The sequence below is a fragment of the Mustela nigripes genome, chromosome 5, assembly GCF_022355385.1.
Source record: "Mustela nigripes isolate SB6536 chromosome 5, MUSNIG.SB6536, whole genome shotgun sequence".
Lineage (NCBI taxonomy): Eukaryota > Metazoa > Chordata > Mammalia > Carnivora > Mustelidae > Mustela > Mustela nigripes.
The window spans coordinates 7697433-7711897 of record NC_081561.1 but is presented as its reverse complement, the minus strand read 5'-3'; the positions used below and the strand labels follow the sequence as shown (position 1 = coordinate 7711897).

The window sequence follows — 14465 nt, the reverse complement described above, 5'->3', positions numbered from 1 at the left end:
CTCTCTCTCTCTCTCTCTCTCTCTCTCTCTCTGCCTGCCTCTCTGCCTACTTGTGATCGCTGTCTGTCAAATAAATGAATAAAATCTTTTAATAAAAATAAAATAAAATAAAATAAATAAAATAAATTTAAAAAGGGGCGGGAGGACGCCTGGGTGGCTCAGTCAGTTAAGCATCTGCTTTCAGTCAGGTCATGATCCCAGGGTCCTGGGGAGTTGGCTTCTCCTTCTACCCCTTCCTCACCCCCACCGCCGGTCATGATCTCTTGCAGACAGATAGACAGACAGACAGAAGGTACAGGGGACAATGGGCAATCTCAAAGGCACACACTATATAGTCACTATATAGTGGGCAAGTTTCTCCCCACTTTAAAGAAACTTTCAATGGCTCCCAAAGTAAAATGGAACAATGTCCAAAATCCTTAATAGAGCCTCTGAAGCCTTTCATGATTTTACTACATCACGTAATTGAAACCAGCCTTATTTCTTACTGCATAGTTCAGAAACCCTAAGCTCTAGGCACCTTGGATTACTGATGGGTCTCTGGAAAACTCCTGCTCTTTTATATTTTTAGGAACACTAGCCCTTTGACCTGGAATATCCCTACCCACGAGTTCCCCTCCTCTACCACACTCTCTTGTGAAAATCTAAGACATGTAACATGAGTCACACACACACCCCTAAATTCCCACTCCCAGCTCTAGCACTTCCAGAGTAGCGCAACATGACTCCAGACTAGTAGTAGCTCTACATGAGCTCCACGAGACCCGAATGTTACTGGATAGTTTCCAGGTTCAGCACACAGGAAAGAGCCTATGAACAGACATGTTTTACCATTCCTGCTTCTCCCTTTCCTTCGACTGCTATCTTCTCTATAAAGCTTATTTTCAGAAAACATATAAAGATGGTATACCAATCTAATATTTTAAAAGAAGAATTGCTATTTTCTCCCACATACTTTGATCTCACTTTATCACTTAATGCAATCTGTATTTTGAAAGAAGTTTCACTTGTTAAACTATACTAAGCTTCTGCTGGGTGGGGGCTGTGTGCCATTTATCTTTACCTACCCAACAGCAGTGTTATGCATACTGAGTACAGGCAGCAATAATTGTTTTTTTCTAAAATCTAACAAAGTTTAGGTTCTAATCCAAAGCAAACAAAAATTTTAGATGATATGAATGAAACTAGGAGGTAAAATGTTGACAAAGCCATGACCAAAAATATGATAAATCACTGAAAGATTTGTAAACACTGAAGTTTTTACAGATGAAAGGTATTTCACATCTGCTTCCAAAATTATCAATGTGGAGGAAGGGGAGAATGGGAGGTAGTAAGTGAGAATATAAATAAAATGACAAAGTCATATGTTGATAATTGTTGAGGCTGAGTGACAGGGACAAAAGGGTTCATAAGACTATTGCAGTCACTTTAGTCTATGTTTGAGTATTTCCATAACAAAAAGTTAATATACAATTGTGAAGAACACTAGTAACAACATTTTCACTTGATTACAAGGTAATGAGACTGGAGAAGAAACACAGATGAACCACCAAGTACTTGAGGGACTGTAAGAATACTTAGGCTGTATGACATGATCTCAGGCCTCCACTGGAACAGATAAGCCTAGAACATGTATATTAATTGTAAAAGGAACAGCAGAAGATTTAAATACCAAGCTATGGGGTACAGAGAGCATAACAGCAATCAACCAGGGAAGGAGCACCTCATGGTGACAGTGGACCTTAAACTTATCGAGATTTAAAAGAGCAACAACAAAGAGCATTTCAAGTGAGCTAACAACTTGTTATCCTGACACAAAGGAAAGAGTAAATGTGTGTAATCAGATATAGTTTAAGAGACACTCTTGACTAGAGCAAAAGAAAATATTCAGTAAAATGAGGCCAGATTTATGGACAGTCTTAGAAATCATAGAAAGAAGTAAGAAGTAAGAAATAATGTGGTAAAAATTTAGAGATTCAATGTGGAAGTTATTTGTAGAGTCTGGGTAAGGTAAGTCATGTACCAAAAAATTCACCAGCTCTATCCACTAAAGAAACTCTGAAAATAAGTCTAGATCTGTATCAAGAGATTAAAGTATAAATAATTTATGCCAGACATTTTTTAAGCCCAAATACTTAACAGAGTACACAAAAGCATGCTAAAACTTCTGTAAGGAAAACAGAAAGTCTATTTGTTGACCAATTTCTGTGTCCACATGCATTCTCAATCAATTCGTGTAACAATCCTACGAAGTCTACATAAAATGTTTACTGACACTTAAAATGTTCAAATAAGCTGTTCAAGTCAAACAGGCAATGATAAACAGTAGGATCAAAACTCTAACACAGGTCTAAAGCCAAAATCTATGCTTTTATTGTGATATGCTACTTTCTCAAAAGTTGGTATTTTTTTAAGATTGTACAGCCTCTTCACATAAGATTTTTGTACCCTGAAAAGCCTTTCCCTGGCACAGTGGATCTGAAAGGAATGGAGCAAATATAAATCAGGTGTGGCTGTCTTGAAGATACTTCTTTCAGAGAACCTCTAAGGAACTGTGGAAACCCATAGAGCAGACTTACATAACTAAGGGAAATTTCTGTTCTCAACAAAGCTCTGAAAGAGTATGTAAAACTTACCTCCGTATATGATTTCTTGGTTATGTGAACATTCTTAGCTCTATAGGACTGGCGTCTTCTTTTATAATCTCTCACTTCTGCCAGGATTTCAAGGTAAGATTTTGGACTTTTTCGACTATTATCTAATAAAAGAATAAAATAAATTACATCTTTGGAAGCTTTAAAATTCTTATGAATTAGCAGGAAGAAAGACTACAATCCCATACTTCAACATGTTCCCATGCATCTAAAAACATCCCCAAAATTTCCATATTATAGAAATAGGCTGTTTTATATTATTCCTTTTCTCTAGCCATTAGTTGAAGCTAAGACCGTTAAAGTACAAAGATTAAAGGACAAGCACAGCTGTAACAATTTTATAGAAGGAAGGTACGCTTAATATAAAAGTCAGAGAGCAAAATTTCGCACACTGAGTAAACATTTTAACATATATGTGAATATCAAATAATGCAAAACCATCCTATTTCTATTCAAAGTGGTCTGACAACTAAATCTTAGTAACACACAAAGAATGAAATGACTATTAAGAAATATAAAACATGGTATTCATCTCAAACCTTGATTGACTTTGGCAGCCAAGTCTACAAACAGATCACTGTCATTTTCAATAATCTGTGAATCAGAGCGCTTTTTCTTCGTCTCCTCCACTACGAAATCATAGAGGGCAAGACGATCAGCTTGGGTCAGATCACAAACACACCGTTTGTGATTCAGAGGAACTTCAACAGGTAACGAAGAATAAATCCCTAAAGTAAAAATAAAGCCACAAGAATAAACAATACATGAAGCATGAATATGTTATGGACTTAAAATCTACTCCTTATCTTTAAACATGCGCTGTAATAATGCAACATTAACACAACTGTTTTCATAGTAATCCCTTAATATACAAAATATTCATCTATGTGATAAATGGTAAATAGTAACTTTATCCTCAATGCTATATCCCCAGTAAAGATGTATGTGGATTCTTTGCTATTCTCTTTAACAATGCTAGGACAGATCCCATGAAGGCAGGCAGTAATAACCATGAGATAATTTGCTCATAAAACTTCCTGGGTAACAATTTTAGAAGGCTACCAATACTATAAAAGTAGATATTAACCTTCTTTCTGTTTATATGCTTTTCCCCATAAAAGGGGGGGGGGAATGTAGTACACATTGTAGTCCTTCTGAAAATAAATTATGGAAGTACGAAAAATGTGTAAAAAATGTCTTTTTATAGGAGGCATCATGTTAGGTGTTCCATATTCAAAATATATCCCAACTGTACAATGATTCAGAGTGAAGGACCAAAACACAATCACTTAAGTAGCAGAAATCCCAAACTTCCCCAGAGCAGAGAATGACAGATTAAACTAAAACCAAACTTTTAATTTTCTGAAGAAGCATATTGGCATAACCAAATTCATTTTAAAAAGTTAACAGGAGTGCCCCCCACAACAGTCACAGAACTTTCTAAAATCTGTTCATTAATGAAAGAAAGTAAATACAATACCTTGATATGATGTATTAAACATTGAAGAAAATTTTTGAGATTCAAATTTTCTCAAAGAAATAAAAAAATTGTAACTGTAAATAAAGCAATTGTTTTAAAACAATTCTTTCTAGCCTTCATTATTCACTGATGAAAACAATGAACAGGAGCTACTAATGTTTCCCAAGTTACCCTAAAGTAATAACTCTGGTTCATAGAACAAGGTAAGATCAGTAGCTCTTCCCAGTACTTTTATCTGATAAAGCCTAACCTCATTGACTTCCTAAGTAAAGAGGCAAAAGATAAAATAAGAGCAAACTATGAACTAAGAACTACAACACACAAGAAAAGAGGTGATTTTACATGTGTCTACAAATTAAGAGGAGTGCTACATTGAATATGAGTTTGTGACTAGCCATGGATAACAATACATGGTCATTTGTATTAGTCAAAGGGTTCTGAATTAGTGGAGAAGGGTTTCCTTTCAAGTTGATCAATTTCACTCTAATTCTGGTAGACACTTGGAAAAGCCTTTTTATGCAGTTAAGTGTTAAAACATTTAACTTTGTACTATAAAACTGACTTAGCTTTGATAAGCCTAATTCTTTTGAATATAGGCTATAAAAAACTGGAAGAAAAATACAAAGATTAGAAAATACTGATATATTATAAACAAGCTCCACATAAATCTTTGCCTGTTACTTTTAGACAAATAAATATAATTTCCTCCTTAAAATATACTGGAGTCATCTTTATTCATCTGAAATTTCTGTATGGTGAAGACGGATACTTAAATTCCTTGAAATTCAACTAAAATTCCAAAGATTATAATATTGTGACAGTGGTTAAGATAAAGTTTAGAAATTTGAGTGATACTTTTAAAAGGATATCATTTGCAAAAAGGATACTGCATATCTTTAAATAAGGAGTATATTCAGGTTCCTAATTCCTCTTTATACTCACCCCAATTACTGAAAAAGAAAAAGTACAGGAAAAGTTAAACAACAGACTGCATTCAAATCATTGAGAACATATAGATATTTCTGACCAAAAAAAAAAAAAAAAAAGGAAAACACAAATAAGCTTACATTTCCATAAAAAGTAAATTTTCAAATATAAGCTTCTGTAGATTTAGAAGTATATCTGAATGTGCTGTAACCATATTAAATTCTATGATCCTCTATTTTTGTAGTAGCTTTTTAAAAAATTGTGGTAAATACACATTACATACAATGCACCATTTAAGAATTTTTAAGTGTACAGCTTAGTGGCATTAAATACATTACACTGTTTTGCAACCATCACCTCTATCCATCTCCAGAACTTTTTCGTCACCCAAACTAAAACTCTAATCTAGCTTTTTAATAACTCTAATTCTTGTTTTACCACCTTTGCCACGACAGAGCATCTTAAACATGTGACATATAATACTAAATATTCATAAAAAGTACTGGTTCAAAGCTACAAATTCAGAATTTTACAGAGAATTCATACAGAGTCAATTTCCAAATATCACAGAAAAAGAAATTAAGGCCCACAAGAAGTAAAATGACTTGCCCAATTCTCACAAGTGGTAGGAACAGATTAGGCCTAATCAGTTACTTAGGTCTCTTGAGGGTTCTTTTAGTATAATACACTACTTTGTCTTCAAATCATGGTCATGATCTTCAAAGTATGGCCATGATTCAAATATATGTCATGAAACTGAAGTACAGCAAATAATAATGAAGGAAAAAGATAAACTACTAAATATAAAATGACTGTTTATGATTAAAATTAGCATCCTGGTTATAAAATTAACAAAGGTAATTATATCTGAAAATAAGTAAGTAGTTGTTTCAAGCTTTCACAAAGGTAAATGAACTTAGAATTCTATACACTGGTGGAGACCTAGTATGAGTGATAAAATGGAAACATAAATATAATTCATCAAAAAACATATAATTTAGTATGTGACAAACAAAATATTAATTAAATGGGAAAATGTAAAATTGCTCGTATTAGTCATTCTTCCTTCAAAGTAAATAAATTAGCAAGATATTAGGAGATTCTGTTCTTGGCTATTAGATTTTAAAATCTCTTAACACACAAGTGGGCCACAAAAATAAGGTCTATTGAGAAACAGTAGAACTCTATACAATATGAAAAAAAAATTTTAAAAGAGGATCATATCATATAACAAAATTCTTAAGTTAAATCTTAATTTAAGAGAGTGCCCAAACAAAAGTTCCTCTTAACTTTCTACTGAAGGAACTACTTATTCAAAGTAATTCTTCGCTTTTGTAAAGAACTAAACTCAAGGTCCAAATCTACCTTATTACTTAGTCTTATTAATAAAAAAATTTGAGAATATTCTCTAAATTACACAAATACATAAAATTCTCAACCATTTCATTATCTAAAAAAATCACTTTCTGTACATTAATGTGCTTAGAAATTAAATTGCTTATACATAAGCAGCCAATTATTAGAGCCTGGGCTAGTTTAGCATTCATTATTTCCATTGCCCTAAACAACACTACAAGATAGTTTCATACCAGAGACAAGAAGACAAAACCTCAAAAAAGCTGTCATTTGTACCAGGCCAAGAAACTAGTTTCTTTAAAGCAGGCTTACACAAACCAGAATAAACAAAGAACAGTGCTAATAATAGCAAGCAGTGAGTAGGTACAGATTTAAAGTTTGTGGTATTCTACTTAATTATAACAGACATAATAAATAATGAATATATTTGAGCAGTGATTCCTAGTCCATAAATTTCACTTAAATGCAATTTCTATCAGAAAACAGAATAACTCAGTTCAGAGTATGTACCAAATCCAAAACTTGGTTCTCAATCCAGCGCAGCCTTGCGATCATCTAGCAAAGGAGTGTTAATCTATTTCTTCACCTAATAGGAGGGGAAAGTAGTTGTCCAGCTTATGTAAGTGTGTTATGAAAGAGAAATGAATACATGAAAGAACTATAAAGAATCTCTTTTAAAAAAACTAAAGTATTGATAGTCTTCAGAATGAACACACAAGAACTTTCTTACTCCTCTCAGAAAGGGTGTGTCTCCTCAACAAAGACACTGGATTAGATGATCTCCCAGTTCTCTTTCAACTACAAAATACATCTAGTAAATCTACCTAACTAGTTAGGTCAAAAAAGGCCTCGAACTATTAACCCCTCCAAAAATCAATAGCAAAAATCTTCTACATTTTTCTGGCTCATTAACTAAACAGGAGGAGGGGGCAGAACAATAATAGGAGCCCAAAAAAGGACTGACTGATCACAGCTCAGTAATCTTTTCAAATAAGAGCCAAATGTCTCCCTCAACGAAAACAACAACAACACAGAATTTAGCACAAAGTACATAAAAATGGGACCTTTAAAACAGGAAATACAGCAAAGATTATTCTGTCTGTGGTATGGAACCACTGTAATGCACACTAATGGTAAGACAGCTCCTCCTGAAGCCACAGTACAACTTGGGAAAAGATGAAGTCCAGATACTGGTTTAGAACAATGGGTAGAGACTGAATTTCAACAAGGGAGAAACAAATCCTAACTCTGGACTAATTTAATGAATAGAATTCAGCTAGAAAGAATAATGAGAGGAGGAAAAAAAGGTAAGATGTCCAGAGAAAGCTACCTTCAGAAGGTTCAAGGACAACTCGGAAGTCCTTGTAAGACAAGCAAAGTCATGCTTTGGCTACATGTTATACCCAGGTTCAGAAATCTATTAACACTATTTACTCATCTATTAAATCTATTAACTCTATTAGTAAATAAATCTATTAACGCTATTAACATTCCAGTGGCTTGTTTTTTCTTTTCATTTCCTAAAAGCTCATACTTAAAAATTCTAACCTGTTCTCTGTTGAAGTTAAGTCCCAGGCAGAAACTCTTAACCCAGCTCCATGTATGAAGGGATCCACAAACTTTCTGACACTCTATGTAAAACTTTGTGTTTGGGCTTTATTTGAAGGACCAGCTATGAAGACGGCTCTCTTTTAACATAAGCCTGTCCTTTTACACTGCATTTCAACATTCTTATATTTAACAATGGACTAATTCTCAAGAGAAAGAGCAAATCTCAGGGTAAGACGCTCTCAATGCAATTTAGTTACCTAGTAATCATAATAAAAATTATCTACAAGGTAATCTCACCTATCGGGTGATTCCAAAGCATGAATCCCTAGCTAAGACACTAGCTAAATACTTTGCTGTTTTGAGCAGAAAATATCTACCAAATGAAGCTGACACTAAATACACTGATATAATATTAAATATAAAATGTAACTTTCCCCATGCAACTGTTTCCACAAGATTTTTATTTGCTTATGGGACAAAAATAGTTTAAATCATTAATTAGCTCAAACTATGATGCCACTTACTTTGATTATAACCATCACCATCTTTTCCAACTGCAGTTCTAGCTTGTTTAATTATCTGGAATTGTGAGTCCTTATCTGTCAAAAAAGCACCCATAAACACAGTATGAATCATCAGTGTCCACAATCATATTATTAACTTGTTTCCAATCCAAGCTCTTTGGGCACACTGACAAATCTCCAGAATCTGAAAAGTGAAAAAACCTACACTGCTGCCTAGGTAATCTGAATGCAGAAATTTTTCAGACCTAGCTAGAAACCAATAAGCAACTAGATTTCAGGCAGTCTAGAAAACATTACCATCGGCATACTGTAGTAGCTGCTGCAAATTTTAGCAACCAGTAACAGCTACCATTTTTTTAATCCTGCTAAGTGTCAGGAAGTATTCTAAGCATTTTACGTATACTACAACATTTAATCAGCGCAAAGGTGCATTATCATCATCCCATTTCATGGAGAAATTCAGGCAACAAAAAGCTGTAATTACTTGCTGAAAGTCACAAATCTACTAGTGATAAAACCAGGAGCTGAAGCAGGGCATTCGATTCTAGAGTCTGGAATTTTAACCACCGCATATGCTGTGAACACTTGGAACACATTTCCAGCCTCCGTTTGCAAACTGTGTTGTGTGGCCAGATTTTTGTTATATCCAAGAAGGAAGGTACCTGTCTTACTGCACAAAGCTTTGAAGGGTTTTCACTGCCTATTAATATAAGCCTGGTCTCTAAATTCCAGATTAAGCAAACTAGTTTCACTACACATTAATTAATCTTACATTCTCTTAAAGTATGAAGTGTCCTTCTTAATCACAAGCATACTTATAAAGAGTCCATTCTTCTGATAATTCAAAAATGAAATATCAATGCCTATACTATCTTTAATATAATCTATTAAATTAATACTTACTCAAAGTAATTGAAGGTATCTTCACATTCTCATAGAAAAAATCAGAATTATACATTTGATCCTAAACAGTAAAAACAAAGAAGTTAGTATTTGTAACCAATAACTGCCTATTTTAAGATTTGACATGAACAAACAAGAGATTACTATCATTTCAGTATTTCTTACAAAAATTAGCAGTTAGGCAAATACCATTCTACCCCACAAGTGACTAGTATTTATGTCAGAACACTTCACACTATACCCACAAAATCTTCTGAATTTATTCATGCATGAATTACATGACATATACATAATAAATTTATGGTACCTCCTCTTCTTTGGTATAGCCCAGTTTCCTTAATCTACAAGACACCATGTGCTTTGCTAAAGATGATTTAGGCATGTGATGATTGGAATCATAGGGACATATCACAACTTCATCCTATAAAAAAGAGAAACAAAAAAACATTTAAGACTTATTTATTGGAGAGAAAGAGAGAGAGAGAGAAAGACAGCACGTGTGTGGGTCAGGGGGAGAGAATCTCAAGTGAACTCCCTGCTGAGCACTGAACCCAGGTGGGGCTGGATCCCACGACCCATGAGATCCTGACCTGAAGCGAAACCTAGAGTCGGACACTTAACCAACTGAGCCACCCAGGCACCCCATCGGAATACAATATTCAAATGATTAAATCATTAAATGTTTACTACTTGATCAAGTAGTGCTATCCATTTATCTCCTCTTCTGGAGGCTTCTTTCCCAACCCCAGTGTGATGTATGTGCATATTTAAAAAACAAAAAACAAAAAATTTCCCTCAACCTCTCTCTCCTTTGTAGCCCCCTCTCCACCTCTCCAAAGCCCAAGTTTAAAAGATTTGCTTACAAACTACCAGTCAGTAGGTCACTAACAATCTTCTTACTAAAGAAGATGTGTCAAAGCACATGTCAGACTCTTTAAAATATTTGAACTCTTTGAAGGTCACAATCCAATTGCCCATTTCTGTCACCCAGATACAGTCTTCATGTTCTACCTCTCTAGTTCTTCTACTTGGTCTTCTCTAAAGATGTCTTCCTTGTTCTACCTGTACCCCTTTAAATGTTGGTGTTTCATGTAAGTCAAACCAGTGACGTTTTGCCATTTGATATACACTTACTGGAAAATCTCATGGCTTTAATTTTCACTATAGAGTAATGGCTCCCGAAATCTAGATTTTTAGACCTTGCTTCTCTTTTAAGTATCTTATACTAAAAACACTAACAACTCAATATAACAGAAATAAATTCATCATAGTCCTGGTCTCCAAACCCCAAACCCATTCCTCTTATGTCTCCCAGTTTCCTCATGCAGAAAGCCATCTCCTCTTCCTCGTCATTGACATCTAACCAATACCCAGCCCTTTTCACCCCTAAGTAACTCTGAAATCCCTCCACAAAATCCATCCTCACTGTTACTTCCCCACTTCAGGACATCAACATCATTCTGGATTACAACAGCCATTGCCTAACTGCTCTGCTTCCAGACCTGTTGTCCTTCTCATTCTCCGCACTGTGGCTACTCTGAATCCCAGGTCTGTATGAACTTGGTCAAGGTATTTTACCTTTCTTTGCCTCAGTTTCCTCATTTATAAAATGGGAAAAACTTTTCTCACAGAGCTATTGTGAAGATTAAATAAATTATACATGGGTTTATACATATAGAGCAATCAAACAGGGCCTGGTACATAGCAAGTGTTCCAATGTAAGCAATTACGAGTTTATTAAAAGGCAAATATGGTATTGTCTGGCTTAAGACACTTCCATGCTTCTCCACTGCCCTCATTTAAACAACAACAACAAAAACCCAGATTCTTTAATACAGCTGACACAGGACCTTTAAGATCTGGATCCTTCCCACCATCATTCTTCTCTACAGTCTATGCTTAGCTATCCTTAACCACCTTGGGTTTCCTGATCTGGTCACACCCTTTTCTCTGGACTTCCCTACCACTGACACTTTTTCTGTGCTTCCCTAGCTATTCTGCACACTTCAATCAGCTTAGAATTCACTTTATCCAGGAAACCTGTAATGTCCTACCGCAGCCTATAATAAACAGCTATCCCACCTTCATAGACTTTATCACATTGTAATGTAGGCTGATTTCTCTAGATTTCCCCTCACTATGACCACACAGTAAGCTCTATGATAGAACCTGCGACTGCTCTTCGCTAAACTTCAGTATTAAAACCCTCTAGCAGAGGGGTGCCTGTGTAGCTGAGTGGGTTGGGTTAAAGCCTCTGCCTGCAGCTCAGGTCATGATCCCAGGGTCCTGGGATTTAGCCCCGCATGGGACTCTCTGCTCAGTGGGGAGCCGGCTTCCTCCTCTCTTTCTGCCTGCTTCTCCACCTACTTGTGATCTCTGTCTGTCAAAATAAATAAATAAACTTAAAAAAAAAAAAACCTCCAGCAGAAAAGTGAGGCTTCATTAAGTCTGCAGACTATCCCAGGAACGATGGATGTCACCTAACAGGATTTTTAAACTAGTCACTCTCTTGAATATCAGACGTTAGTTCTGTAGCATTTAGATGTACACTCAGAGTTATCTGTCATAATTTTGGAATTTTATAAAGACGTTTTAGAGAGGCAGCATAGCAACTAAACAGAGATCTCAGGAGCCAGAATGCCTGGGTTCAAAATCCCAATTGCTATTTACTAGCAGTGTGTCCTTGGACAAATTACCACTTCTCTGGGTTTGTTTTCTCATCTGTAAAATGTGGCTAACAGTACTCACAGGGTAATTATAACTATTAAACGAAGTAACTAAGGTACAGTAAACGGCATAAGCAAAGTGCTATTTAAGTGTTCATCCAAGAAATTTCAGGCTAGTAGGATGCTGAGTAAAGTGTTAAGTAAGAGCATGGAAGGCCCCACGCAACGGAATTCACAGCTTCAAACATCACTCTAAACAAATTTTAAAAATTTCCACGACGCCTTTAATACAATAAATGTGAATTGCCTGTGTATAGGTCAAACACGCCTTAGGTGTCTTTACGAATCAGTCATGTAATTGAAAGCTGGGAGAAATTATTACAGCGTGATGAACCCAGAAAGAGCACTGGAGATCATGAATGACCCCAAACTGAAGGGCTTCTTCTCCTCCCACCCCAAAACAGAAACAAACAAACAATCAGGATTGTTCACTTTTATACACCTACCTACATTTTTTAAGGCAATTCTAATGTTCAAAAGAGTTGCTCGTCACCATCTCTTAGTGATACCCTCTAATAATCCTAGCATCGATGCTGTCCCATCAGAAGTGCAGAATTTTAAGGCAGAAAAGGGGGAAGTGAACTCCTAAGCTCTCCGGACCCCAAATCTGGTGCAACTGCGGCATCCATGTGACACATGACAAAGCAAACGGGCAACACCTGCGCTAGCGGCGCTCCGAGGGCCGATTCCCGTATTTTCTAGATAAACCCTAGACCTGCCACCCCTCCTCACCCACCGCATTTCCACCCTCTCCTTGAACCGAAGTTCCGCAGGAGCGCCGCACCGGCGACCCGCGCAGAGCGCTCCGAAGGCGCCCACGCGCCCCACCCGAGGCCCGCAGGCGTCAGGGCGCTCCAGGCCCGGTCCCGGGCGCCCACCACGGCTCTGCCGACCGGAGGGGGCTCCCACGCGGATTCCTTCCCCCGCAGAGGACACCGCAGGCTGAGAGCCCCCAAAAGGACCCGGGGCTCAAGCCCGCCTCACCTGTGCCGCCTCCTCCCCGGGGTCCAGCCGATCCAGGCTCCAGCCCAGGGACGCCGTCACCTCCTCCAGCCTCCGGCAGCAGCTCTCCACGAACTCGCTAAGCTCCTGCTGTAGCCGCCGCCGCTCCTCCACTGGGGGCGGCTCGCCCTCCATGGCCTCACCCGACCCGCCAGAAGGAAGCAGTCGAACTGCCGGCGCCGCGCGCGGGCCTCTGGGAACTGTGGGCGGGACCAGGCTGCCACGTGATTGGAACCGCCTATAGAGAGAGGCCCGGGAAGGGCGGAGCTGTCATTTAGAGCGGTGTTCCCAGGGGTCTTCCGTGTCTTCCAGGAGTTGCAGCTGGTGCAACTGCTCCCCGGTACGTTCGAGCCCGGGCTTCCCTGAACTGCATTCCCTCCCGCCCCCAGAACTTTTAAGAAATGGTTTACATCGCCCTTGCCTCAGCTGCTGCTAAGATGCTCGGTCCTTCCGTTGAAGCTAGGTCACTCGCTTCAATTGAGATTAGGTCTTCATTTCAGACAGCGACAAGCACCCGCTTGGAGCAGCTCCCGCCGGCCGCTTTCCGCGCACCGTGGCCTCCACCTCGGAGCTTGCCTGCATCTCTTTGGCCCTCATGCTGCACGAGGATGAGGTGGCGGTCTCGGAGGATAAGATCAATGCTCTTATTAAATGCTGAACCTTTCTGGCCAGGCTTCTTTGGAAAGGCCCTGGCCGGTGGTCGCATTGGGAGCCTCATCTCAATGTAGAGGCTGGTGGACCTGCCCCAGCGGCTCACGCTGCACCAGCCAAGGTCCTGCCCTGTCCACCAGTGTCTGCCGCTGCTGAGAAAAAACGGGAAGCAAAGAAAGAAGAACCCAATGAGTCTCATGATGACATGGGCTTTGGTCTTTTTGACTAAACGTCTTTAAACAGGTTCAATAAAAAGCTGAGCTTTAAAAAAAAAAAAAAAAAATGGTTTGTATCTACAGAAAAGTTTAAAGAGTATTTGCATGGCCATTATCCAGCTCATTAATTGTTAACATTTGCCCACGTTTGCGTACTCTCTCTTTCTCTCTCCACAAACCACAGCCCCACATACTATTTTTCAAGAATTTGAAAGTCAGTTGCAGCTGCTTCAACTCCCAAATACGTCTGCATGCATCTCATAAGAATAAGGACATTGTCCTACATAACTGCCATACATGGTCAAATCTGAGAGAACTAATAGTTTCATATCATCCAATGTTCAGTTTATATTCAAATTTCCCCAGTTGTCCCCTGAGTTCCTTTTATATCCATTTCTTTATGAGTTTTTTCAACCCATGAGCTGTAATGGGCTGTTGTCTCTTTTAAGCTAGAACATCTGCCCACCCTCCTTTTC

The 14465-nt window shown here is 37.9% G+C and overlaps 1 protein-coding gene and 1 pseudogene across 1 annotated transcript in view; one reads left to right on the top strand and one right to left on the bottom strand.

Moving 5' to 3' along the window:
* Window positions 1-13325, bottom strand: part of SNRNP48 (small nuclear ribonucleoprotein U11/U12 subunit 48) — an 18540-nt gene extending 5215 nt beyond the window's left edge. Inside the window, exons 1-6 of the mRNA XM_059401619.1 lie at window positions 13106-13325; window positions 9703-9816; window positions 9396-9456; window positions 8493-8567; window positions 3194-3382; window positions 2637-2758 (exon numbers count right to left, since the gene is read on the bottom strand). Coding sequence (XP_059257602.1) covers window positions 2637-2758; window positions 3194-3382; window positions 8493-8567; window positions 9396-9456; window positions 9703-9816; window positions 13106-13258 — 714 coding nt within the window. The 5' untranslated portion in view covers window positions 13259-13325. The remainder of the gene's footprint in view (window positions 1-2636; window positions 2759-3193; window positions 3383-8492; window positions 8568-9395; window positions 9457-9702; window positions 9817-13105) is intronic.
* Window positions 13257-14009, top strand: LOC132018523 (large ribosomal subunit protein P1-like; annotated as a pseudogene).
* The last annotated feature ends 456 nt before the right edge of the window (window positions 14010-14465 follow it).